At 40.5% G+C, this 25,181-nt stretch overlaps 1 protein-coding gene across 5 annotated transcripts in view; it reads left to right on the top strand.

Annotated features, from left to right (window-relative positions):
• Nucleotides 1-358: 358 nt before the first annotated feature.
• Nucleotides 359-25,181, top strand: part of SPAG9 (sperm associated antigen 9) — a 63,031-nt gene continuing 38,208 nt past the window's right edge. For 3 of the 5 annotated variants that reach the window (XM_036394697.2, XM_054516831.1, XM_036394695.1), the window contains exons 1-3: nucleotides 360-745; nucleotides 6,961-7,081; nucleotides 17,936-18,006. In XM_036394697.2, the coding sequence (XP_036250590.1) occupies nucleotides 440-745; nucleotides 6,961-7,081; nucleotides 17,936-18,006 (498 nt within the window). In that variant the 5' untranslated portion in view covers nucleotides 360-439. Of the gene's footprint in view, nucleotides 746-6,960; nucleotides 7,082-17,935; nucleotides 18,007-25,181 lie in introns of all 5 variants that reach the window. The other 2 variants (XM_054516830.1, XM_036394699.1) reach the window with 2 other exon arrangements.

The following is a 25,181-nucleotide window of genomic DNA, read 5'->3' as shown; positions in this document are numbered from 1 at the left end:
CCATTCCCCAGCCTTATTGCCCTTTTAAAGGTCTCTTGCGATCTTGACGATTCGGTGATTTGTCAAGATTCGGTGATTCCTGGCGTGTCTCCGACAGCCTAGCCCTTCCCGCTGCCACCCTGCTCCCGCCCGAACGCATTTTCCCGAAACGCAACACCAGCTCCGCGAGCGGCCACCGCCATAGCCTCATACAGGCCCTGCCTCTCGATGACATCACCAGCAGACCACACCCCCCCGCACTGACTTGTAGTCCGTAGCTCCGCCCCACGCTGCCGTCCCGGCAGGCTCCGCCCGGCGCGGCGGGTGAGGTCAGAGACGTGCGCCGCTCCCCACCCGGCCCAGCCGAGGCTTTGCCGCCGCCGCCGCCGCCGCCGCCGCAGGGAGCCGCTCCGAGCAGGACCCCCGGGCCCCGCCAGGCCCCGCACAACTCCCTGCCGCCATGGAGCTGGCGGACGGCGTGGTGTACCAGGAGGATCCCGGCGGGCCCGGCCCCGCCATGATGTCGGAGCGGGTGTCGGGGCTGGCGGGCTCCATTTACCGTGAGTTCGAGCGGCTCATCGGGCGCTACGACGAGGAGGTGGTGGCCGAGCTGATGCCGCTGGTGGTGGCCGTGTTGGAGAACTTGGACTCGGTGTGCGCTCACAGCCAGGAGACCAGCGTGGAGCTGGAGCTGCTGCGGGACGATAACGAGCAGCTGCTCACGCAGTACGAGCGGGAGAAGGCGCTGCGCAAGCAGGCCGAGGAGGTGAGCGCGGCGCTGGGCCGGGGTGGCTCCGTGGGGGCGGCCGCACCTCCCGCGCTGGGCCTGCCCGGGGCAGAGCGGGCGGCGCCTGGAGCGAGTACCGGGGCTGCCCCGTCCGGTCGCGCGGCCGGAGTTGGGGTCGCGACGCGGCTTGGCAGAAGGATGAGGAGGGCGCGGAGTACCTCGCGGTCCGTGTAGCTAAGCCGCAGCGGGACCCGTCCGTGCGGGTCCGTGCGGGTCCGTGCGGGTCCGTGTGCATGCGGTCCCCTGAGCCGCTTGTCCCGGAGGGATCCTCGGTTACTTCTGCGGAGCGCTGCGCTGCCGGTGGGGCCGCGGGTGGGGAGAGGCGCAAACATGGAACCGTGTGCTGGTTGTGCTGTCACGGCCACGCGGGATGCTCCCCGCGTAGGGAGGCGGGTTGTCCATTTTTGCAAAAATAGTGACAACGCGTTACAAAAAACATGGAAATACATAGTGTGTAGGCTGAAGCCCTTCAGAGATGGTACATAAAGCTGTAGGCAGCAACAGGTGGTGTGGACTCTCCAGTGATGTCGACTCTGATTTGGGATGTTAAATGATTTTATTTTAGTGTTTGCACCAAGAATCATTTCAGCATAAACAAGTTTGAGCGGCATTATCTAATCTGATATTATAAACCAATACAATAGGAAGCAGCTGTGCAGGGTAACTTCCTCCATCTCATTGTCTTGCCAAACTCCTGAAGGAAATTGGATTGGCAGCATTATCTGTAATGGAATAAGCCATCTTAAAAGTGTATTTCCAGACCTCTTGTCCTGTGCTAATATCTCTGGTCGTGCTTGCCTTCTAAATTTTCCAAAAATCAGAAGAACAACTGCACTGAGGGTGAACACAATATTAACAGTAAAAGCATAATTTAAAAAACACTAGCCCTGTACAAATACTTGTTTGTGAGTGCAAAATGTTGTCTGCAGATTGTTCCAGGTCTTAGTTTGTTATGAAGAACAGTGGTATGAATGGTGTCCCTCCAGCTCTTAGACTGATAGATCTTTCATCCTCCTTGTCAAACACATGGTGGTTTTATGATGCCTTATGGATTCCAGTCAGGGGACTGGAGTTGCCACACTATTTCTGACACAAGCTGATGTAAAAGGGTCTTTTAGAAAATGTGTTTATATCGAGAGTAATAGGAAGGGATTGATAAATACTTTCTGAACTAATTCATGAGAAAATCCATCAGGTTTGAAGCACAGGCAGCATTTGCCAGATCAAAAAACAGGCCTTGGGCAGTAGGACAGAAACCGTACCAATGTGACGAAACAGAACATGGAGTTAATTTTGTTGTTGTAGCTTTTCAGGAACTGTATGTGCCTGTTTTGGTAGTGTGCTTCACTGCCATCTCCATTTCTCTGTGTCATGATAAATTAACTTGAAAGGACAGGTTTTATGCAGTTGAAAAACCAATCCTCATGCTGCAAGACACCTGGCTGATGCTTTCCAAAGTGCAGTTAGACCAAAGACTGTATTTTCATGGTAAGCACAAAGGTCATTTTTGTGATGTGCTGAGGTCATTGAGCTGTACAGGTGTGAAAGTGTTAGGTACAGCCTAGTGTGTTCAGGAGAGGCATGTGTGTTAGTCAGGCATGGTTGTTGAATTATTTTTTCGATGCTGAGATAACCTGATGGGTGCAGTATGGTTGAAATAAAAGGAGGGAACAGAAATTTAACATTTCCTTGGACAAAAAGTTGCTCACTTAGCACATTTCCTTCATTTGGAGTTTGCCTGTGTCATGTGGTAGCAAAATGGAGAATTGAGCTGCTGAGTTCCATATTTATTGTCATCTATTCATAATTTCACACAATGGTTTGGGTTGGAAGGGACCTTAAAGTTCATATCACTCCAACCCCTGCCACGGGCAGGGACATCGTGTCAACACCGTGTTGCTCCAAGCCCTGTCCAGCCTACCCTTGAGCACATCCAGGGATGAGGCTGCCACAGTTTCTCTGGGCAATTAACACACCTTCTTTTACTTTCTGCTTGTTGTTGTAGGAAATTTATTTGCAGCAGTATCTTTATGAACATTAAATAGTTTACTATTTGGGTAGGGGTCTCCTTACCCCGTTTTTGTAATTTGCCTTCTTTATTTCCTGTGCTTAAAACATGTTGCTAAAGAAATATCTTAAAAGTTGTTGCCTGAGGATTTCTGGAATAATTTTTTTTAAAGTCACCCTGACAGACGTTCTGGGCCTACTTTTTAACCCTCTGGGTACAGTTTTGATCTTTGCAGTTGCTGTGAAATCACTTGTCTGACTTTTAATATGGTAGGTTTTTTGATATTGCTGAAGGAATGGAGGAACCAGCTGCTCTGCTGTTCTGCTTCCAGTTCTTACCTTTGCACTTGGTGACTGTGAGGTAACAATTCCTGCCCCAAAGAAGTGGGAGAGGAACCAGCATTTGTACTTCTGCTGTTTTATACTCTGATAGGAGTTACTTCTGCAGCAATGTGCTGTTTCAGGCCTGCACTTGTAGCTGGCATGTGTTTTGTGCACTTGGAAAGAGGATAAAATCTACTTCATTTAGCTATGCCAGATTAGGATATCTTTTAGCTTTTCTGCTGTTGGTGGGATTAAGCTGTTTTTGAACTCTTTGGCAACTGGGAAAAAGCATTTACCACTACTAAAATTGGTTTAAGTCATAGCATGAACTTGATGTCTGCTTTTTCTTACTGTTCCCAGAGGTAACTTTCTTCGTTAGGATTGTATGTTGAGTAAACACTGTGCAGTAAGAGTTTAAGTATTTTTAATTAGAGGGAACAAAACCGAGATGCATTTTACAGAAAACTTTCACTCTATTTTATGGCTATCAGGTTGTTTTCATTTTCACATGTTTTTCTGTCCCCCAAGTCCATCTGAACTGGCTTTTTAGGTGTTTTTTTTTTTTTCTCTCTCTGCTCCAAGAACTTGCCATTGGCTGAGAATCTGTCGTTGTTGCAATACACATTGCTGAAGGACGTGTCATAGAATAATAAAGATTGCCAAGTGGGTGGGACCCTGACATCAGATATGCCCAGCATTGCACCTGGGTCCTGTGACAGGAAAACCAGTCAAGATGTAAAGAGACAGAAGATGATAGAAATACAGGAAGAGGTGTTTCATTTGGCTAATAATGTATTACTGAGTGCTTCAGTGGTTGTGTGTAGGACAGAGGGCTCCAAATGTGCTGGGCTGTTGTGTAGTCTTGAGTTCTTATTTATTCCAAAAACATCTGCAAGCTTTCAAGTAGGTTTAAAATTGATTACATAAATATTTTTGAGTTTAGTTGTGTGGGACTTTCTACACTTTTTATATGAGGTCTGTAAAAACGTGTTGGACAAAGGTCTGAAATGATGCATGTGATCCTGCCTGGAGAAAATGGGATGGATTAAATGGGAGTTACCAAAGATGGCTGATGAAGGTATTACAGGTTGGGTTTCAGTAGCAGGCACATGCAGGAGGAGCTCTGCATCGCATCGTGTGTTACACCTCATCATAGCCTAATCAAAATTAGGATCCAGGCATCCAATGCTAAGCATCAGAACCTGGAAACAAGACGGCCTTTTAAGGATCATTCCAGCTGTATTTTCTGTAATCTTATATAATCTGATCTGATTGTTTTAAAGACAGGTTGGTGTCCTTCAGCTTGCTCTTAAAAAAAATACCAAAATCTCACTTCTCACACTTCTCATTAGAGTTGTAAAATACATCTTTGTGGCCCAAACAGGACATCACTTAAAATGGGGAAAACTAGATTTGTCTGCCTCAGTGTTTTGAATAACCAGTAGCTGGGGTTGAAATGAGAGGATGACTATTGAGTGCTTAACGTGTTCCTACATACACTGCTGGATTTACATTAAACAGTGCAGGAGGTAAGTAGTAGTTGAGTGTATTGTCAATGTAAATGAAAAAAAAAAAAAAGTAGTTTAATAAGGGTGCTCAGCCAGCCTGTCCTTGGCTGCTGGGTGGTTTATCTCACTAATTCTTCTGTCATACTTGTGCAGGCTTAGTTAGGGTGTGATGATCAATCTGCTGGGGCTGTGTTTGTCATTATACTATCACCAGAAGGAGAAATGAAACCAAATAAAAATATTCAAAGTCCAAAGTTCTCAATCCCAAGATCTGATCAGGTATAGTTTACAGCAGGAGAGGGAAAAATACTCGGCTGTAATTACAGAAATGCTTTAAAGTATAGTAATGTAAATTTGGACTTTAACAAAGTGAAGGTAAACTAATGGAAGGTAACTTTTTCTGTTTTAGGAAAAAACAGTTTTACCACTTACAGTTGAAGAACTTGAGAGGAAATACAAAATTATATCTATCTGTAGTTTCATGAGTAACGATGACATTAATGGCTCTGAATGGCTGTTTGTTATTCATGAGTATAATTGCCCTGGCCTTTAACAAGCTATGACATATTTTTGGGAAATCATCAGAGAAACAACTAAACAAAGATGGTACAGTTTTATAATTCTTATTTCATGTTTTCCCATGTTTAGTGTAACAAACTTCCTGTGTTTGGTGTAACTTTAGCCCCAGTGCCAAATTTGTGTAAAACTTTGAAGCCCTTTTTGAAAAAGGAGTCTGCCAAAAATAGGCCAAACATGACTTGAATATTAAATGGGCAAAAGTCTTGAATCAGTTACTACAAAGAAGAAATTAAACAAACTTAGTAATTGAGGTTTTCAAATTACATTAATTAATTTTAATTAAAGTTAATTAATATTAAATAATATTAATATAAATAATTAAAGTTAATTAATATTCCCTAACTTCGTGTGGAGGAGGTAGAAAGATTCCTGCACATCTGTATTTGAGGAGGGATTTTTCAATGGCAGCACCCAAAGCGGAGCTACCTGGGCTATGTCAGCTCTTCCTCAATTGTTGTGGTTTGGTTTCAAGCACAGTCATATGAACACCATGCCCAGTCCTGTGATAGCTGTGCAGAGCATGTCTGAAAGGGACTCTTGTTTCGCTTCATAGGTTTTGGTTAATTTCTACATCTGAAGTACTTTTTAGTCAGAACTTCTTCTGATGATCCTGTTCAACTGAAGCCCTTTTCATAAGGTTATGAATTTCTGCTTTTGTAAAAAATGTGTGCAATGGCTACAATGTAGTAATAGTTCATTAATAGTTGATGTATGACCATTAGAAATACTTTTCCCACTAAATTTTCCAAACAATACATAGGAAAAAATATTCAAATCAGATTACTGTTTTCAAGTTGCTACCTTCACTGTCCCTTTTCTGCCATGTGGTCCTCAGCTGCCTTTGCCCCTTTAACTGTCGTGGATGTTTAGGATTTTTTCTTGCAGAGATTTCTGGTCTGCTTCTCCTCCTTGTTCTATGAGCCTTCTGCATAACTTATGTTGATGGCCTTGTCTTCTCCTTGCAATGCAGAGCTTAGAGTACTACATGACCTAAAATATCCTTGGCTTTTAGAAGTGTTCTTTGTGCCAGTAATACATATTGAATTTCTTGACTTTTTAGGTAAGATAAATAGCAAAAAAAAAAAAGTGCTTTCAAAGCTGCTATAATGGTGTGTTGGTAATTTTTATGTTAGAGAATGTAAACACTGTTGCATTCATCAGTGAATTCCAGAATATGGGGAACCACAAGTGTGGTAAACCAAGGAAACAGAAGGAAATGGTGATCAGCACAGAGTTTTCTGTGCAGTTGACAGATTGTAGATGGTTATTAAGGATCTGATGAAGACTATGAGAATTTATAGCAGAATTGGGTGGGAATAGAAAAGATATCAAATCATTTTGGTTGGCACTACTGCTAGTGTGTCCCTGTTGCAGTGTGTACCTTTGTGGCTTATGGGTGAAAATAACTTCACTGATGTTCCTTAGTCAGACTAAGGATACCAAGACTCCCTGTGTTCACATGCTCTGTTGGCAGTTGTTGTACATTAAGTTAGACAATAAGGAAATAATTCATATTTATGTTAATCCTAAGCAGGTTCTCTGGAGTAGCTGGCACTTAGTTGCAAGTTATTACACAGTATAACCTAGACTGGATGCTTGACTGATGGACCGGGACTGAAATAGTTCTTTGTGTTTAAATGTGGCCTATGGATCTATTCAGTTTTGGAAACCACCTTGGACCTTCCTGGCTGTGAAGGGCTGCTGTGTTTCTTCCTACCTGCTGCAAAACCTGTAATTAGTTGTTTGGTCTAACTTAACTATTTTGTTGTTGTTTAGAAATTCATTGAGTTTGAAGATTCTCAAGAACAAGAGAAAAAGGACTTACAGACCAGAGTGGAAGCATTAGAGTCACAAACTCGACAACTTGAACTAAAAGCAAAAAACTATGCTGATCAAAGTAAGTAAAAAACATGGTGCTCTCCTATTAAGTGTATTAGTGCATTTTAATTTTTGTTCTGTAAAGTGATAATACATATGCCCTCTGATTCCTGTACTTAGACAGATAACTGGATTTAGCTCTTGTGCAAGTCTGTTTTCTTTAGAATTAAGGCAAACAAGTCAGATACGAGCTTGTGACTTGTAATCGATTCTTCTGGTATCCTGCTTGTATTGCTTACCTTTTAGACAGGGCTTTCTTCACATTTAGCAACTTTTTTAGAAGATGCTTTGATTACTTCCTTGTTAGTGATAACAAAATAAGATATTTTCTTCCTATTAAACAGTTGTCTGTGCTAAAATAAAGGTAATCTTCAGGTTTAGAAGCACAGCTGGGAGGAGAAGAGCATTGATGGTGATTCTCATTAACTTCTATATAGTTTTTGCTAAATGATTTATTTCTAGGAGATGTTTAGTTTTTATAGAAAAAAAAGTTTAGGGAGAACACTTCCCTTTTTAGAGATGTTCTGTGTAATGGAAAAAAAACTTCCGGAAACTTTGGAAAAGATGATAGTAATCAGTTGTCTTGAAACACTTGAAGTTGCATATATTGTAGTTTAGCCATTCTGCTGGGCTGCTTCTTATCCAGCCACACAGTCATTGAATGAAACTTCATCATCAGTTTTTCTACTTTTATACTTCAAGCTTCTAAGCCATCTTCTGTTGATGTGAGACTGGTGTGTTCATCAGTTAATATCTAGCTTTTATTGCTGGACTCTGCAGGAATGTAAAGTGAGATTGTGATGAGGCTGAGAGATGACCAGTTTCTAAAAGCAGTGTCAGTCTTCAAAGTAGCCCCTTTTCACTACTCTTTCTTCCTTTATTTCTGCTCAGCTACATTTCCTGCCCCTAACACAGTTAGCTCTTTTCCAGCTGAAGCTTGAAAAATTTCCTGTAAAATTTAATTTTCAGTGGCATGATTAAGTCTATAGCGGGGCAGGAGTATTAGTCTGAGAGTGTTAAGATGAATGTAGGTGGCACCTAGGGCAGAATTTTACTGAAATTTGGACAGTTCAGAATGTTGTTGGCAAATCTTAGAGGCATCACCTGCTTCATTATCCATGTTCAAATATTCCCAGATTCTGTTGGGCAGGGATGAAGGAGCACTTCAAGCAATCTTTCCTAGTAAAGACCAGTGTGATTATTTCCTAGGATTGTTTCTTCGTAGATGAAGTCAGGCTAAAATGGATAATTGTATTGTACCTGAAACCCTGCAATTCTTGTGGAACAGTGTTGTGTGTGTATCTAAGAGCCTCACAGGAGGGGAAAATAAAACATTGTAGCCGGAGTTAAGTGCCCTGTTTTGGTGACAAAGATACTGTTTCTAGAAGACCTGTGCTCTAAACACACAGCCCAAACAGCTTGTTCATGGGAGACCTCACTCACTGACAACCGGATTGTGGATCAAGATTAGATCCTGTCCTGTAGGCCATGGCTTTATTGTGTTAATACAATCCAAAGGATAAAGTGGTTGCATGAAAAAAAAAAATTAGTTGGATTTCTGACAATGTATGTGGCAGCATACCTGGAGTTTCTCTAATAGAAATTACATTTACCATGTATTGATAAAAACATTTTATGTTGCTCTGTGAGTGTGTTGGTGTGAAATTCTCTTTTTGCTTTGAAGCCTTCAAGTATATGTATGATTTTAAAGTTTTATTTATATATTGTGTGTATATGTGTGTGTATATATAAAATAATAATGAAAGTATTTTCCTAAGAAACTCAGTTGTTCCAGTAGAAGCACTGAGGGTTGCTAGAACTACTTTTATTGTAAGAAGTAATGTTATTAAAACCAGTTACCATAACTACATAAAGCTCTAGTGATGATTTTAGACAGTTCCAAAATCTATTTATGGGAGAAAAAAAATTGTTGTATTGGAGAAGAACCTTCTGTGATGGCAAAACTGTATATTTGGAGAAACAGTAGGACTGGGTCAAACTGAGTTTGCTTATGCTTGGCCTTGATAAGCTGTCTGGGACAGCATGAAAGGCTGCTGGGAAGATTTGTCATGCTGCTGATGCAGAGCAAGATCAAAGGGGACATAAGCACATTTGTTGAGCACCTAATGAATATTATGCAAGTTAACTGTGTTTTTTTAGTGATCTAAATTTCTAAGGTATGAAAACCATACAAGTACATATTCGTGAAGCAGCTTAACCTTACTGCATTACCTTGTTTTGTTTTATAGACCAGGCAACTGGTATGTTGTACAATCCAAATTACCGATGTGTCACTTTAATTCAGCTCCAAGGCTTTTAGCTGTATTTCTTTTTCTCTTCTACTTCCTATAGTACTGCTATGCATCTAAGTTAGGCTCTGGTATTGCTAACTGTGTTACCACGTCAACATTCAAAACGGTGGCAGTGTTATCACTGGTAATGGGAGTTGCAAATGTCTGGTACAGAGCAAGAAACCAAATAAAAACTGGGTCTGGAGTGCAGAGTGAGATCACAACATCAGTTGGTGATATGAGTAATAGATTAGAACAGAAAACAGGTAATACATGGTTCTATGTCATACTTTACCTGCAAGACTTTTTGCTTCGTGTAGGCTGCCTGTGCTCTGTGTGTTTTTTCTCAAATAAGCAAAGCCTGTGAGAACAAGTTTTGTCCATTAAAAAGTTTTGACTCATTCTCTTTAACACTGGCAGTGCTGAGCATTTAGTGAAGACTTGTCAGCTGGGGCAGCTCTTAAGTCACATGGTTGAGTTCTGTTTGATTGTATGTGCTTAAATCTGTGTGCCAGTCAAGAAGTTATGGTTATTATGTCCTGAATTTTAAGTATTTGTTTGTGCAGTCTAAGTGATTGTCATACTAAATCAAAAGAAAAAAAAGTATTTCTTTGCACTTAAATTTACCCGTGGGCTTGCATCCTTAGCCGTGTATTCAATCCCTTAGATTAGAATAAAGCTGCCTTTTGAAATTCCTGAAGTGAAATCAGGAGGTTATTTTGTGTCAAGCAGTTGCCCCATTCATGTGGTTCACTGACTTCTTTTCCCCTCATCAGAAATTGAAACAGTTGTTGCCACATGAGTGAACTACCTTGAAGTGCTCTGTTCTTTTTTAGGAGGAGGTGGAAAGAGGGGGAGATGACAGCAAAACACTGCTGGAAGGACTGTGAGCCTAGCAGATGATGAAATCCCGAACGGTGGAAGCAGATGCACTGGAGTTACCACTCCTGCATAATGGGTAGCACTTAGTCCTGATACTTGATGGGATGTGGTGGTTGCCTAAGTCAAGTTTGCTGCAAAAAATGGTGCAATATGTGGCGCTCTGGGATAAATTCATTAAACTTTAGAACTGCTTAAAGGAGAGCAGAGGCGTAAGGATTTGCAGCTTCTATTTGAGTGCAGGAATGGGCTCAAATCAAGAGCACGGATGAAGCTCCTTGGCTTTTTTTTTTTTTTTTTTTGATCCAGCTTTTCATCTCATTTTGCACAGCTGCTTTTGGCTGTAACTTTTCCTGGGTTGCTCCTGTCCCTTGTGTGGCCTGGCTCTCAGCAGTACCTGGACAGAGAGGGGGAAAAGGCAATGCCTGTGCTCTTGGAGTCTGTGCCATGTGGAAGCTCAAGCAAGTTAAATAGCAGAAGGTTCCTGGGGATTTGTTTAGGAATGATGTTGGTACAGGCAGAGGTTTTAGAAGTTCTTGCTGTGGGTCTATAGTAAACTTTTACTGAGTATTGGCAAATGTCTATTTTTGGGTTTATGACTTACCCAGAATTCATGTAATTTTTTCCTTCTCAGCAGCAGAGGGCACCTGTGGACATGATAATGCCAGATGTTTAGTAAATAACATTATTTTGTTTTTGCAGTGGTGTATCTGAGGCCAATGCCAGGCTGTGATATAATTTTAAGTATTTCTTAGAAGAATTTGAAAATACCTGACTTCCACAGTACTTCAAGTCTTTGCTGTTGTGAGACCCCTTTGTTCTACTTGTAATTTGTTTGCAGCATTAAAATATTTGAGATGTCAACCCTGGACCTGGAAAACAGAGGGCTGTTAAAAACTTGTAATAGCAATACACAGCTCATTTGTCCAGCAGTGCTCTGTGAATGCACATGATACTGCTGGGAGAGTGCTCAGTCTCCAGTTACAGGAAGGGATAAGATCTTCTCAGAGCTCATGGGATGTTCCACTGAGTTCTGGGCGGGAGGGGGGGAGGGGGGGGATGGAGCGGGCAGGCTACAGAGGTTTATTTTAGTTTCCTTCCTTGCCTCTTTCTGGGAATGTCAGTTTTCTTTATGTATTACAGGCTAGAAGTTAATTAAACTTTTGGGAATGAAAAATGACTAGTATATTTTGACTTACTACAGGAATGGAACAGCTTTGGCGTAAGCTTTATGGAGGAATCATTCTTGGGGTAACTTATTTATTAGAGAATCTGAAAAACACCATGTCTGCATGATTGAAGTGCTTTCTGTGCTTTCTAATGGAGGTGGTAAGCTATGGGACTTGAAAGATTTGGCTCCGTTTCTGGATCTGCCTAGTGCTAAAGTACAACCAAAATAACAAACTGCATTTGACAAGAAAACAGATATATCTACTTACCTGACTTTATCAAACCTGAACTTTGTGTGCAAGATAGATTACATTTGGAGAAAAACAGCATTTGTGAAAGAAACCTAACAAAACAAACAAACCCCAAATAAATATAATCCCGAGTAACAACTCTTGAGTTTTGGAGCTGTAAATGTTGTGACACAACTCTTGAGATGATGGTATTTTCCATGTCAGGTGATACTCTGCAGATATTGCTTGCTGAACGTTTTATTTGGTATATGAGACAAATGCTTTGGAAGCTGACCTAAAAACATTTGTTTTTCTCAGAAGCTAAACAGAACTACTGCTTTCATTGTCTTCAAGTGAAGATGCAAGACCAGGTTTTGTTGTGAATATTCTGCAGATAGTATTTGATATCTGATTTTCCTCTGAGCTCTCAGGACACCAGCTTTGCTGTAATGTACACCCAGGCAGACAGCCACTCTTAGATAATCTGAAGGCATCCAATATCTAAGATCTCTGCACATGGGATATCATGCAGCTCATGTGGCTCTGTAGTTAACAGGGAGACTCTGATGTGAACTTTCAGCTGTGAAGTTTAACAGAAACAGAAACTTCCCAGAAAGTTGTTTTGAGACTTGATTTGTGTATCTGCGCAGATGGTGATGTGAATAACTAAACTGGTGTGAAACAGCTCTGTCAGTAAATCCTGCTTCTAGGGTGGCTCAGCTGGTGTGTATCTCAAGGAATACAAGAAAGCTTTTCGATAGGTCCTGGAAAGAAGTTGAAAAGTTCAGGTTTGTTCACTGGGGGCCTAGATTGTTCCTGCTTCATTTTCACAGGCTGACAGCAGTAAAACTAATCTGATTTCCAGCAAAGGAGGAACAGAATGGCTTGGGTTCCTGTATTTCTTGATTAGCGGGTGTGGAACTGAACTCTTTGCTAGTGTGTTCTCAGTGTGGATTTTCCTCATCTCTGATGATATCAATCATTATCTCAGGTTTATTTACCAGGCAGATTCTCCCTGCCCTTTGCTACACTGTCCCTCAGGTGTCAGTCACTACACCTGAAAAATCCTTCTGTAAGAAGTGTGAGTACCAGGGTGCACTGGAAAGGGAGGCTTTCATCCTGACTGTGCATTTCGCTGTGCCTTCCCTGGCTTCCCGACTCTGTTCCCAAAGACCTGCTGTCTGTGTGGTTTTGGGAGCCAGCAGCCCACTAGATGGAGCAGGGGGGTACAGCTGGCTCCAGGGCAGGCACCGAGCCAAGCTACAGGACTCAAGGGTAAAATAAAATGGAGTAGGAAATTAGAACAGTGATTGGCCTGCTTTAAGCTTCGCTGTTAATATACCTGAGCAAAAGTGGTGAGAAGAGCTTGAGATTCACTGGTGTATAATTAACTGCTCATGTGTGTTTTTAAATTAAGGGAGTATTGTAGTTTATGTGCTGGAGTTTGGTTGTTATAGTGATTCTGTTGCTCAAAATACTGCAGTAACTTAAGAAAATTACTTTAAATTTTTCTTTTAGAATCTTACATTCTTGAGTTTATACTGGCTTTTACAACAAATCCAGTCTGCTTAAGCTTCTGTGTCCACACTGACTTGATGTGGATTTTATCAGACAGGGAGTTGCTTCAATAGCCAGATGTATAAATGGAGCATCCCACTGTTTGCAAAGCAGTCAATCAAAAGTTTTCTCAGTAAAACACCTCTTTTGCAGTGACTGGGCAAGAAGTTGAATTTTGGGCTTGATTTTGTGTAGAAGTTTCTGGTATGTATTTTTGATTGTTTGAGTTTCAGCCTATGTGAGGAATGTCCTGGCATGTGGTTGTCTTTATATTAAATGTTGTAGCAGAATGTTTAAAGAGTTTTGGGGTTTTTTTAAGTTTTGTTTTGGATTTTTGATAACAAATTGCAGGGATTTTGTCTGCCTGAGACATAGTGCAAACTTGAACAGTCCAGAAGTGTCAGGGATAAGACCATTACTGCTGCATGTGTTGATACTTGCTATCAACAGAGCATTCTTGACAGCTAAATTATCTTCATAATTTCAAGTGCTCTACTTATTAAACTGAGATCTAGAACTGTATTTCACAGTGTAAGAGCTACTTGAACATGTTGGTCTTGTCAAGGGGTTGAATTTTTCACTTGTTTTACAAATTAGTTTTCTGTGCTGGTTTGATTTGCAGACCTTACCACTTCCAGGTTAAACACTTGTTTATAGCTTAGTCCCCTTTTCAGTCCACAAGTGATGTGTGTGTTCTTTGGCAACTATTTAGGAGGTCATAAGGTCCTTCTGGATCTATATCTTAACTTTGGTGTGGGACCTGTATTAAGGAATAGAGCCAGATGAAAGCTGTCCAAGGAGAGTCTTCAGACAATCCTGATGCCAGGAAGGGCTTGTTAATTAGCTGAATCTCTGTCCTGGCTTGTGTAGGAAGAACTTGTAATTCCTCTTGAAGGCATCACACTGGTTGGATTTGCTATTCTAGCAGGTCTGTTTCTCTTTCTCCCCCTCAGGCTTATCAGGAGTTTGAGGCAGAGGACAACATACAGATGAAGGGTGTTCCAAACTTGGTAAAAGCCATCAGACTTGGGAGGTAAGCTCTGACTTTCGAACAGGCAGAGTGGGCAGCTTGGCTGCCTAGTTCCTCATAATGCTATCAGGAGACAGAAACTCCAGTTTCTCTCGTTTACTATTACATTTGATATCCCATTTTTAGGCTTAATTGGTTTTCTGTGAGAGAACCTTCATCAAGATTGGTATCTCAGGTCATTAAAGGTGTTAGAACATTGGCAGTGCTGGAGAAGTTTGCACTAGACCTTGGCTTTGAGTTTGTGGAGATGTTTCAGGGGGATGCCTTCTCATCAGCCTAAAAGCATTAGAATATTTGCATTTTATGCTCATACTTATGATGCTTGAAGACCTTTGTATTTATTCAACATAAGCTTCTAAGAGTGAGTAGTGCAATGTTTTTGTTGCGTGTTACATTTTGCACATGTATTATGTTAAACAATGTAATCTTGCAATGTAAGGTCTTCCTTGATGTGACAAGGCTTTGTAATGGCTTTGTAAAGACACATTGCACAGAGACAATGGATACTTCTGCTTTTAGGATATATATAATCAAACTAATTTTATCATCCACCCATAAGAATTTGACATCTTAGTGGAAAAAAGTCTGAGACTGAAATATCAGAGGAACTTTTTGTATTGTTGCTTAAGTCTGATACGAACTATGTCTGGTTGGCACTTGGCAGGCTCAGCATGGGGCAGGCAGTGCCAGTACCCAACTCCATTCCTCTTGGGGTGTTATCAGGGCCAGAGTTCCACTCCTTTGTATGTTGGTGTATTAAAATGGAACTGGCAACAGTTCAGTTTAAAACGTGTTTCTGGATGCCAGTGAAAGGCATTTTGCCCTCCTATTTAGTTTCCTCTTACTGCTGATGGGACTTAAGTTTCTCAAAGTTTTTGGGGTGAGAATCTGGTAGTCTTCCTCAAAATTCTTCTGACTCTGTGATCAAGTTGGTGGTGATTTCTGATCCTTGGGGAATATCTGATCTCTTGCACAATGTTTAATTGGAAAAATAAAGTGTGTTCCGTTGGTTTTTTTTGCAAGATCATATTTTGATGGGAGGCATACCCATATTTTGGGTAGAATAGATTTCTGGTGCTATATGTCATTCTGCAGGTATTGGAAAAACCAGTTCTGAGGACTGTTGTGGTGTCTGTTGAGGGTATGTAACTTAGTGTACATCCTCTTCTGGCTGAAACTTCTACCTCTAGCAGTGTTGCACACCTGGAAATGACTTCCAGAAGAAAGTGCTTAATGTCAGTTATATCATCTTCTGGGCCTTTAATAGTTTTAACCTTTGTACTTAATGAAAATAGTGGTCAGATCTCATGGAGATATCCCCCTTGACTGTGCAGCATCACTAGCCATGTACATTTGTCTTCAATGAATTGATTCGAGGAACTATTTATTATAACTGGGCCATTAAAGTTTAAAAACATTTAAAGCTTTTCTTTCTTAACAGATGGAAAAAGTGGTGTGCTTCTTTATGGAACCTCAACCTCTGTGCAAGTGTGTGTTGTATCCATAACAGTGGGAAATGCTTTTCTGGATTTCCTGAAGGCTGGTTTTGGGCAGCTGCAAAGAAGGGTGTTGGTAACACCTGATGTAGTGTTAATCTCCATTAAATGTATTGTTGAATACTTTCCCAGATTCACTTGCAGAATTCATCCCTGGAGTTGGCTACACTGTGTAGACATGAACTCACTAAACAGTGTTGGGTGCATCACCCTGGTTTGTGTGGGAGTTCCAGGCGAGGCTGAATTGAACTGTGACTTCACTACCCAGCGCAAAGCAGCAGGGGAGGATCCTTGGACACTGTTTCTTGAAGAGGGAGCTGGTTTCATCAAATACAAGGTCCATCAGTCATACAGTTAGCACTTTCTGATCTCCTGTTTTCCCAAAGAAGGTTTAGCACAGTGGAAAGGTTTCAAGGGAGATCCTCTGGGATCTGTGGTACACAGCCTGGGCACAGTGTGCTCACATGAGAGCTGCTGAGTATTTCTGATGGGCAGCTGTTTAGCATCTCATAACTCATTACTTGGATGTTAATCAGGCAAAGATAGTGTATAAAATATGGTCTTTCATATCATAGCTTTGTTAATTATAAGTTCTGACTCTTGCTTCTTAATGTTTTACCAAAGGCTTCCATAAAACTGCACTTCAAATGTACAAGGAGACTTAAAACATCTTGTGCATCAAAACAATAAATGGAACTCTTCTGTTTAGTAGTGTTCTGCATTGCATAAATATGTGTTTTTTGATGCATGCATTGTCTGTAAAATAAATTTTTCTCTATGTCGTGTTATGGATACTTGTGCCTTCCCTGCTATTTGATCCAAAGAGCTTTTGTTCTGTTTGATAATAGGGCAGAAATGGAAGCATTAGATCTGGCAATGGTATAAATAATATTTGATGTAATATTTTGGCCAGATATTTATAGATGGACTGCAAAAGGTTGTATCAAGGAGCGAAATGTTCTTATAAGAGCAAGATTAGATTAGTAGTGCAGAATGTTTATACAAATTTGAGTGAGTAGACAGTTATGTATTTTCACTCATTTGACTTGGGCAAAGAGTTTTTTTCTTTAAAACATACTTATGATAAAATACTGTGCCAAAATACAGATATATGGATCAAAAAGAAATGATATATGGAGAATTAATTTTCAGGAGACCCAGCTGGCAACACGAAAGTATGCAAAGAGCAGAGAAGGTCTTGACATTTGTCTTCAGATAATGTGTGTCTGGCAGTGACTCTCTGGAAACATGGAACTATAAGTTTGAACTTTCCCAGGGATATTTAAATATAGCAAGTAGAATAAGCTCAGTTACACAATTTGATACGTGTGCTTATGTCACATGAATATTGTGTTCAAAAATACCTGAATAGATAGAATTCACATCTAAGCAGCAAAAATGTTTTGTGTTTGAATGACACAATAAGTTGTGTGTAGAAGGTTCTGAATTCTGTTATTTTTTCTGCCAGTTAATTGCATTGGGAGATCACAGTTTGATTCTGCTCAGTTTCATCTGGGCTGAAACACAGCACAGATGAACTGAGCTGCTTAGTTGGTTTCATTTCCCTCTAATAAGAACTTACATTTTAAAGTTCTCCTAAATCTGCTAGATCTGTTTTTAATTTCTTGGAATACCTACAGAAGTATTCAAATGTTTTCTCTCTTTAAATCTATTGCTTTAATGCTTAGTGAAGTGTGAGTGAATGCCAGCAGAAACCTTAATTTCTGTACCACATAGGGCTTGAACGTGTTTTAACAGATACCTTTCCTATGTTTGTCCTGGTTAAACACCTCTGGAAATTGTGTGGATGTGTTTTAGGGAACTGATGTAGGACCTTAGCTGGAGCACATGGCTTCATCTGGGATTGAGTGACATGGCCTCTGCCTCTTCCCGCAGTTTCCATGTGAAACAATCTGGGTTGGGGTGAGCAGTAAGCTGGCCTTGAACAGAAAAATCCCCTCTCACTGGCCTAGCAATCAGCAGGGGAAAATAGGACTTGGGCTCCTTAGGGGAATGCAAATTGCAATATTGTGCTGCTGTTGTTGTACTTAGAAAGCTCAGTGATAAGAGCTTAAAAACATAACCACTGACATACTTTTTATCCTGCTTTGTGCTATTCACTTCTAGGAATACTCTGATCTGTTTGCTTAGTCCCAAACAAGTCAGTCTCACTTACTAGAACTCTGAGTTTAATTCTTTTATTTTTATTTTTTCTTCCAGTTAGCAGACTTGAGGAGCGGGAGGCAGAACTCAAGAAGGAATACAATGCACTTCATTCAAGACATACAGAGGTAGGTTGTTACATCAAGATGATTTTGGGGTATCTGTAAAAATGTGTATCTGTGGAAAAACTTGTGTTGTGAGCAATTGGGAAAATTATTGAATATTTTGGTTTGTACCCTGAGTTGTAACCAGGCTTCATTTGGTGATGTAGTTTTTCTCATTCACATCTGAGTGACTATTTCTCAATGTTTGATTACACATCTGTCATTTTTATAGCTTTGTCGGATATGGAGAAGTTTTCAAAAGGAATTTGTTCTTCCATATTTCAGAGGCAATTTTTCAAAATACACTAATAGGCTTCAAATAGAAATGAAATTACATTTTTGTACTCTTTCTGTCAATTTTCTGTGTTGGTTTTTTTGTACCATTGAAGGAAAAAATCCTTTCAAAACCTGGCCTGCTGGGATTTGTGATTAAAAAAATTCCCTGCCATACTTTATGGATACCTATTGAAAATGGGATTTGCTGATGAAGATAGAAAAAGTTTGAATTTGTTAATTTAAATAAATAAGAACCACACTGTTTAAGTTGGGTGCAAAGCACAAAACCAGGACTTGCAGTGCTTCAGTTTTCATTAGGAGGTTGTATTTGCCATGCAGGGATGTTTTACTGCCTAAGTCATATCCATATTTTAGTGAGGAGGTCACTAGGTCCTTTGAATTATTCTGATTAATCTAGAGTCTCACTTGAGCACAGTTCTCCTTACTTTCCTTGTTTTGCCTTTGGAAGGTCAGAGAGCTGGTTTTAGATCATTGCTATCAAAGAGATCAATGCCATACTGACTGCTCCCAGTCCAAAAGACCCACGTGGGGAAAGGGGAAGCAGATACAGATGTCAGATTTGGTTATCTTGAATGCTTTCAGCAACATTAAGTGTTTTATACTGACAGCAGCTGAAAAATTACTTGGAACCGTGACTAGTCTGTAGTACTTGTGTGACAAGACTTCTGAAGCTCTTAAAAATAATATGTTTACTGAAATTATAAATATATATGCATTTAAAAAATCACATTTGTTACTGGGTAGCTGCTTTAGAATGCTTTAGAATATCTAGAAAACTAGATAGTTTTCAACATTTGTTGAAAACTGGAAATCTAAATAAAATTAGAAGTGACAAATCTTAATGCTGCCCCTGAGGTTTGGCCTCCTTTTGTTCTGGAAGTACTTCAGAGTATTGGGTGCTTGCAGAGTTCCAGTTATTGTAATTCGAACCTGTGGGTTCTGTCACAATAGAACTGACAGGTTTTTATTGAATCCTGTTTCACAGAATTAAAGATTAAATGTATTGGGCACCATTCAATGCACAATTCAATGAAACGCTAATGTCATGTTCTGCATATCATGTCAAGATATGTCTGAATGTCATGTTCTGCATAAGTTTTGCTCCAAAATGGACAACAGCCTCTCCTGGTTTGATTCCAATTTATTCTTTTACATCTTAAATACGCTTTCTTTGGTGTAGGGAGAGATGTTTCGTTGGGCTTTACTATTACTGGGGTGACTATCCTTTCTTCATAAAGAAATATTTTATAGTGCACCATGGCATATCAATACCTCCTGTTCTCCTAAAATCAGATCTCCTGTTTTCTGTACTCCTCACTTTCAATATGATTGCTTCCTTGATTCTTTGTTTTCCAGACCAGAGTGAATCTTGCAAAGATGCACCTCTTTAAAGGATTGAGCATGTCAATATTTTAATGTTGTATCCTGGTGCATGTCTGAGACTCAGGGACAGAAATCCCTGGGAACTGGAAAGGACTGGCTGATAATAATGCCCAACTCCCCATTCCCTTTGTGTTTTCCTGCTTCCCTTTCTACCAACAAATTCTAAAACTTTCTATCTGTGTAGTAACTTTCTTCTTTTAATGCAAGGTATTTTGGCAGATATCCAATCTCCTTTCAGCACTTAGGTTTATCAGTTTTATTGGATCAAATATTTCTATCAAATACTTGGTTCTTAAACTTTTTTCTTTCATGTTTTACTAGTAAGGGATACTTCTTTCCTTCTGAGTCCACTTCACTGTTTCTTTACAAGTGATCCATCTTTGATACTTACTGAAATAGCAATTATTTTACTTTCAGTTGACTAAATAATGGACAGAGCATTTAGAAAGATTTTTTTTTTAATTTTAGCTCTAAGATACTTATTTGACAGATGTCATGTTAAAGATGCAATGTAAATACATTTTGTGCAGTCTTTATTTCTGACAATTTTTCTCTCTTCCATCTTCATTATTTGTTTCCTTCTACCTCCCAGCCCCCCTTATTCTTTACTTCACTGATGAATATTTCAAAGTTGGATGTCTTTCTCTTCCAACTGCTGACCTGAGTCAGTATCCATGTCCTTCAAAATATCCACCTTTCAGCCCTCCCTGTCTGTCTGTGGCTGCCTTTGCTAGAGTTCACTGCCCAGCAAAGGTGGTGGCTCAGCACCCCAGGGAATGTCACCCATTTTCAATCCTAATGGACCAAGACCTACTGAAGCTGAGTCACCTTGGTGAGTTCTACCAGGGATGTGAACCAGAGAGCTGAATCAGTTCCTCTCTACAGTGTATATGTGGTCGTGAGAGCTGGGAGTTCTCCTTGGAGCTCAACCTGCCAGGAACAGGGTCTGCATTGCAATTCCAGCACCAGCCTGCCCAGCAATGAAGTGTCTGTAGCTGCAGAGATAGCAGGGCTACCCTGGATGGGGAGAGCTCTGGGGACAGGCTTTAACCCTCCATGATCCTTCTGTTAAATCAGTGTCTTGTCTTGCTGCTCTCTGGAGAGGGCAGTGGGCTGGCTGGTGTGAATGCAGGATATCCCATTAAGCCTCCTTCCTGCTAACTGGCTTGATTTTAAATTAGGGTGTAAGAACCTGAGCAGTTGAGATGGCAGATTGGAAGGTGAGGTGTAGCAGGTAGTGAAGAGGATAAAATGTTTGGTCTGAACAGAATGGCTGGAACAGCCTAAACATGTTCTGACTTCTGTGCTCTGGTTCCTTGTCTTTCCTGTGCTCGCAGTGGGTTTTGATCTTGTGCTGATCATACTCTGCTTTAACACTCAGATGAGATGAGTGACAAAACAGTGTGCTGGAGTTCCTGAGGTGGAACTTCTGGAACCTAACTATGCAAAATCTTGTTTCCATCTTTCTTGGACTGTAAAGGACTAGATGAAGGAAGCAATTACACAGCCAAGGGCAGTATGCTGGAAAGCAGAATGGTTTGCGGTAGTCTAACATTAAAGTCTTCAAGTCTTTGCTCTTTGAATTAGAAAGGAATTCTGTCAGTTGCCTCTTGTATCTGTTCTGTTTAATAGAATCTGGCTTGTTTTCGTTCCTGGATAAAAGCAGGACTGTCTGCTTTTTGCAGCTGTGAGGGCTTTTTTGCCTTTGCTGCTGAGATGATGCGCTGCTGCTGCCTCTTTGAGAGCAAACCATTCAGGGTGGTTTTACCTGGTGAGTAGGAGGTAAAGGATCTTACTTTCTTTTTTCTGCAGAGCTAAAGGACATAACTTCATAACTATGGCACTGGCTTTTTAAAGACTTGGCTAAGGCTTTTATGTTTATTATTCATTTGGGAAACTGAGGCAAAGCAATACTTGAGATCTCCTGGAGAATTGACTAATACTTGTGGCCTCTTTCTGCACAGGTTTCCAAAATAAACCTCTTTTTTCTCTTTTTAAGGAAGTTATTCTTTTTCTCCTTTGGGAAACACTAGGCTGAGGTCGTTCGATATCTTTCCCAGACACGTAGAATATGGGCTTAATTTAATGGAGCATAATTGGGCCATGGAAGTTTCTCAGTGTTCTGCACTGATACAATGTGACAGAGCAGTGAGCCTAGCTCTGGCATTGGGAATGGACTTTGTCAGGTTCATTAGGATAAACATATCCCTAGCAAGTCCCTGGGTAGGGGACAGGAAGAGAAGGCTAGTGGAGTTGTCTATTTACAATTATAGCTAAGCATGGGCAGCTGTCACATTGTCTGTGAGATTAGACTTTGGATATCAAGTCAAGCAAATAGTTTTTCTAAAGCCTTATGCTGAGCATTAACAGCTTGATCTATAAAACCTGGGTGTAACATCTTTACATACTAATGTATCTGCCAGCAACACCATCTTGTGCATGGATAAAGATGCATCAAGCTCTCCAATGAGAATGGTGCTTTTACTTAGGTGAGAAACTCACCACAAACACTGAAAGGAAAAAAGGTGTCTAGAACTTTGATACTGAATCAAGGAGTTTCTATAAATATGTTACTTCAATAAATCTAGATTATTTGGTACAGAGAAAGATCTATATACACACAGTTGGGTGCACATCCCCAAAGGGAGGAGCTTGCTTGTGCCCAGCCTGGCTGGATCTGCAGGATAAACAGTGGGGTCTGTAGCACCGAGACTGGTCTGACAGCCAAAGAATTACTAAAACCTGTCTGGGGGAGCTAAAGCAGTGACACAAAAAGGAAGGAGGAGTGAAAGAGCAAGGAAGGTATAAAGGAGATGCTCTCAACCTGGTTAAGGCCTACTATAAACCATTCTTGTCATGTTCCAATGATGACGTGACATTGTACGAGAAAGCACATTCCAAGGCCACCACACCCCTACCGTACAAAAAGGATTACGATACGGAATAGCCCTATTCATCACATCAGAAGCCTTCTTCTTCCTGGGCTTCTTCTGAGCTTTCTTCCACTCAAGCCTGGCCCCCACACCAGAACTAGGGGAGGTAACATCTCCAACATGGCATATCCACATTTGTTTGTGACAAGTGCCAGGCTTGTATACACTGGGAGTGGTTGTATTTGTAAGGGTAGAAATTGGAATGAGTGCCAGGATGTTCATTGTCTTTACTGAGTGCTGAAGTTCAAGATGTAGAAAAACCTTGTAACACTTCTGCAGTTGTAAAACTTGTCATGTGCCCTATGAGGAAACCAATCTGAGTACTTTTTTGAGGTGGAAAGACATTGCAGTCAAAGGGAATTGATTTCATGTTCACTCTGTAATTTGTTCAAAGGCATGCTGTAGTTGGTTTGTACATGTGCCTTAAAATCATTAACACCTGAACTGTGAATTGCTGTTAACTGAGGTAATGCTTCCAAGTTCTGAGTTTATCTTTAATTCCCTCAGCTAATCATAATTGAGTAATGTGTTCAATTACAACAATGCTGAAGTGCTCTCTGTTTGTGATGTGTATTCCTAGGAACAACTGGTTGTATTCAAAGTACTTGTGGACTTCATGGGCAGCAGAGCGAATTGTCTGTAGTGAAAGGTTATGGATGGCTAAATATTTACTGGAGCTTGTATTGAAGATGGGTAGACAGAGTCAATTATTTATCATCAGTCCTCCAGCATAACTTCAGTAAAAATTGTGCTGAGTGGAGAGCAATTCAATCCATTTAAGTCTATTTTAAAATTTCAGTAATATTAAAACCTTTTTATTTCAACAGTGGAATAATCTCAAAACAGCAGAACTTCTAATCAGATTTTGAGGCCTCAGAATTCTAGTGCATTAATTCATTACAGGTTTTTGGATCAGAATGGCACTTCATGGATATGCCAAGGCTTGAGGGTCATTTAGATTGAAAAGATTTTTGAATACTATCTGGTTCAAATCCCAGTGGTTTTGGAATGAGTTTTCAAAGTTTTATTGCAGATGAGCGGTTAGAGTGGGCTTACTTCTCAAGAAGCTGCAGTATTTATTACTATAACCTTCAAATTAAGTTTGTGGAAGTTGGGAATTCACACACCATTTCTTATAACTCTACAGCACCAGCTGTGGAGCTGCCCATCCCGTGGGAAGGGAAGGTGAGGAACTCTTTTCCTTGTGGACACTATTCCAGTATTGTGAACTTTTATCCTTGGGACCCTGAGTTGAGGCAGAGAGTGGGCTTTACATGGTGGTACCACTGTTCTGATTTTTTTGGACACCACAGGCACATATAGCCTGGATCTGTGGAGAAATTGATGTGTAGCACATGCACATAGAACCTTATGATTCTGTCAATCTTCAGTTGCCATGCAGCATTGCACATTCTGGTTTTAATTTTATTTTTTGGTTCCTATAGCTTATATGCATTGTGCTGAAGTACGTGATCTACAGATTTGCATACTTTATCATCAGCTTCATTTTCAGCTGCAGAACAACAGAAACTGAACAGTCCTTTAAATTGACTTGCCCTCCAGCCTCTGTGGATAATGTGATGAGATGTTTCAGTAAACAAAAGAACAGACTGAGAGGAGGGAAGAGAGTAGGTCAAAACCATGTCCTTTGCAAAACATGAAAGTTGTGTGGGTTTTACTGACCCTATTATTTTTTCTTATGTGTTAGCAGTTCCCTGGAGAGGTACTAGACACTCATCTTCTGTTCACTGGCTCAAAACAAAACAGTTGTTCTATTTAAAATTTAACTTTGAGATACCAATTGGTGTGCTGAAAATGGGAGGTTTTGTAGGCACGTCAGTAACATTTTCCTCCTGTGATGAGGGAATACATGAACAGAATATGGAATGGTCTAATGTGCATTTCAAAGTTAGACACTCTTGCCGCCCCCCCCCCCCCCCCCCCCCCGAATTTCTAAACTATCTGCATTATAATAAATTTGTGTAAAACTATGCAAAGGAACAAGCAGAACATCTAGTTCTGGCTGCTTTGTTAAAATGGAAAAAAACAAATGTGGATGGTTGAAGGTGGAGCTTTCAGTCCTTTTGTGCCTTTTGTTTGTGTCTGTGTGTGAGCAAGCATTAAAAACCAGAAAACAAATGAGATGGTCTGGTGAAACACTGCATTTTGTTGGAGGACAAATGTTGTAAGCTTTTGACAGCAGTCCAAGTTATATTATTAAACATTATTATATAATGTTTCTCTGAAAATAGCATGATATTTTTTTCTGGTCTGAATTATATTTATTAGTTCAGGTGAATGCTGGGAAAACCAACATCTGTATGTAACCAGCACTTAACATAAGTTACTGATTTGTAGAATATCCATCCGTCAGGATGTCTTAAGCCAGTTTGTTTGATCAGAAAAATCTGAAACTAAGAATATTTATTCCTATGTAGCTAATGCTGGCAAATGGCATTTGAGGAGAAGCTGGAACTAGCAGAGGTTGGTGGCATCTGAAGGTCAAACTTGGATACATCAAACCTGTCTTGAGAGTAACTCATAAATGTAGGTTTCCAGGTCCTGCTGAGTTCTGTACTCATGTGT

This window comes from Molothrus ater, chromosome 19 (genome assembly GCF_012460135.2).
Source record: "Molothrus ater isolate BHLD 08-10-18 breed brown headed cowbird chromosome 19, BPBGC_Mater_1.1, whole genome shotgun sequence".
NCBI classification, from domain to species: Eukaryota; Metazoa; Chordata; class Aves; order Passeriformes; family Icteridae; genus Molothrus; species Molothrus ater.
This window is presented reverse-complemented; position numbering and strand designations above follow the sequence as displayed.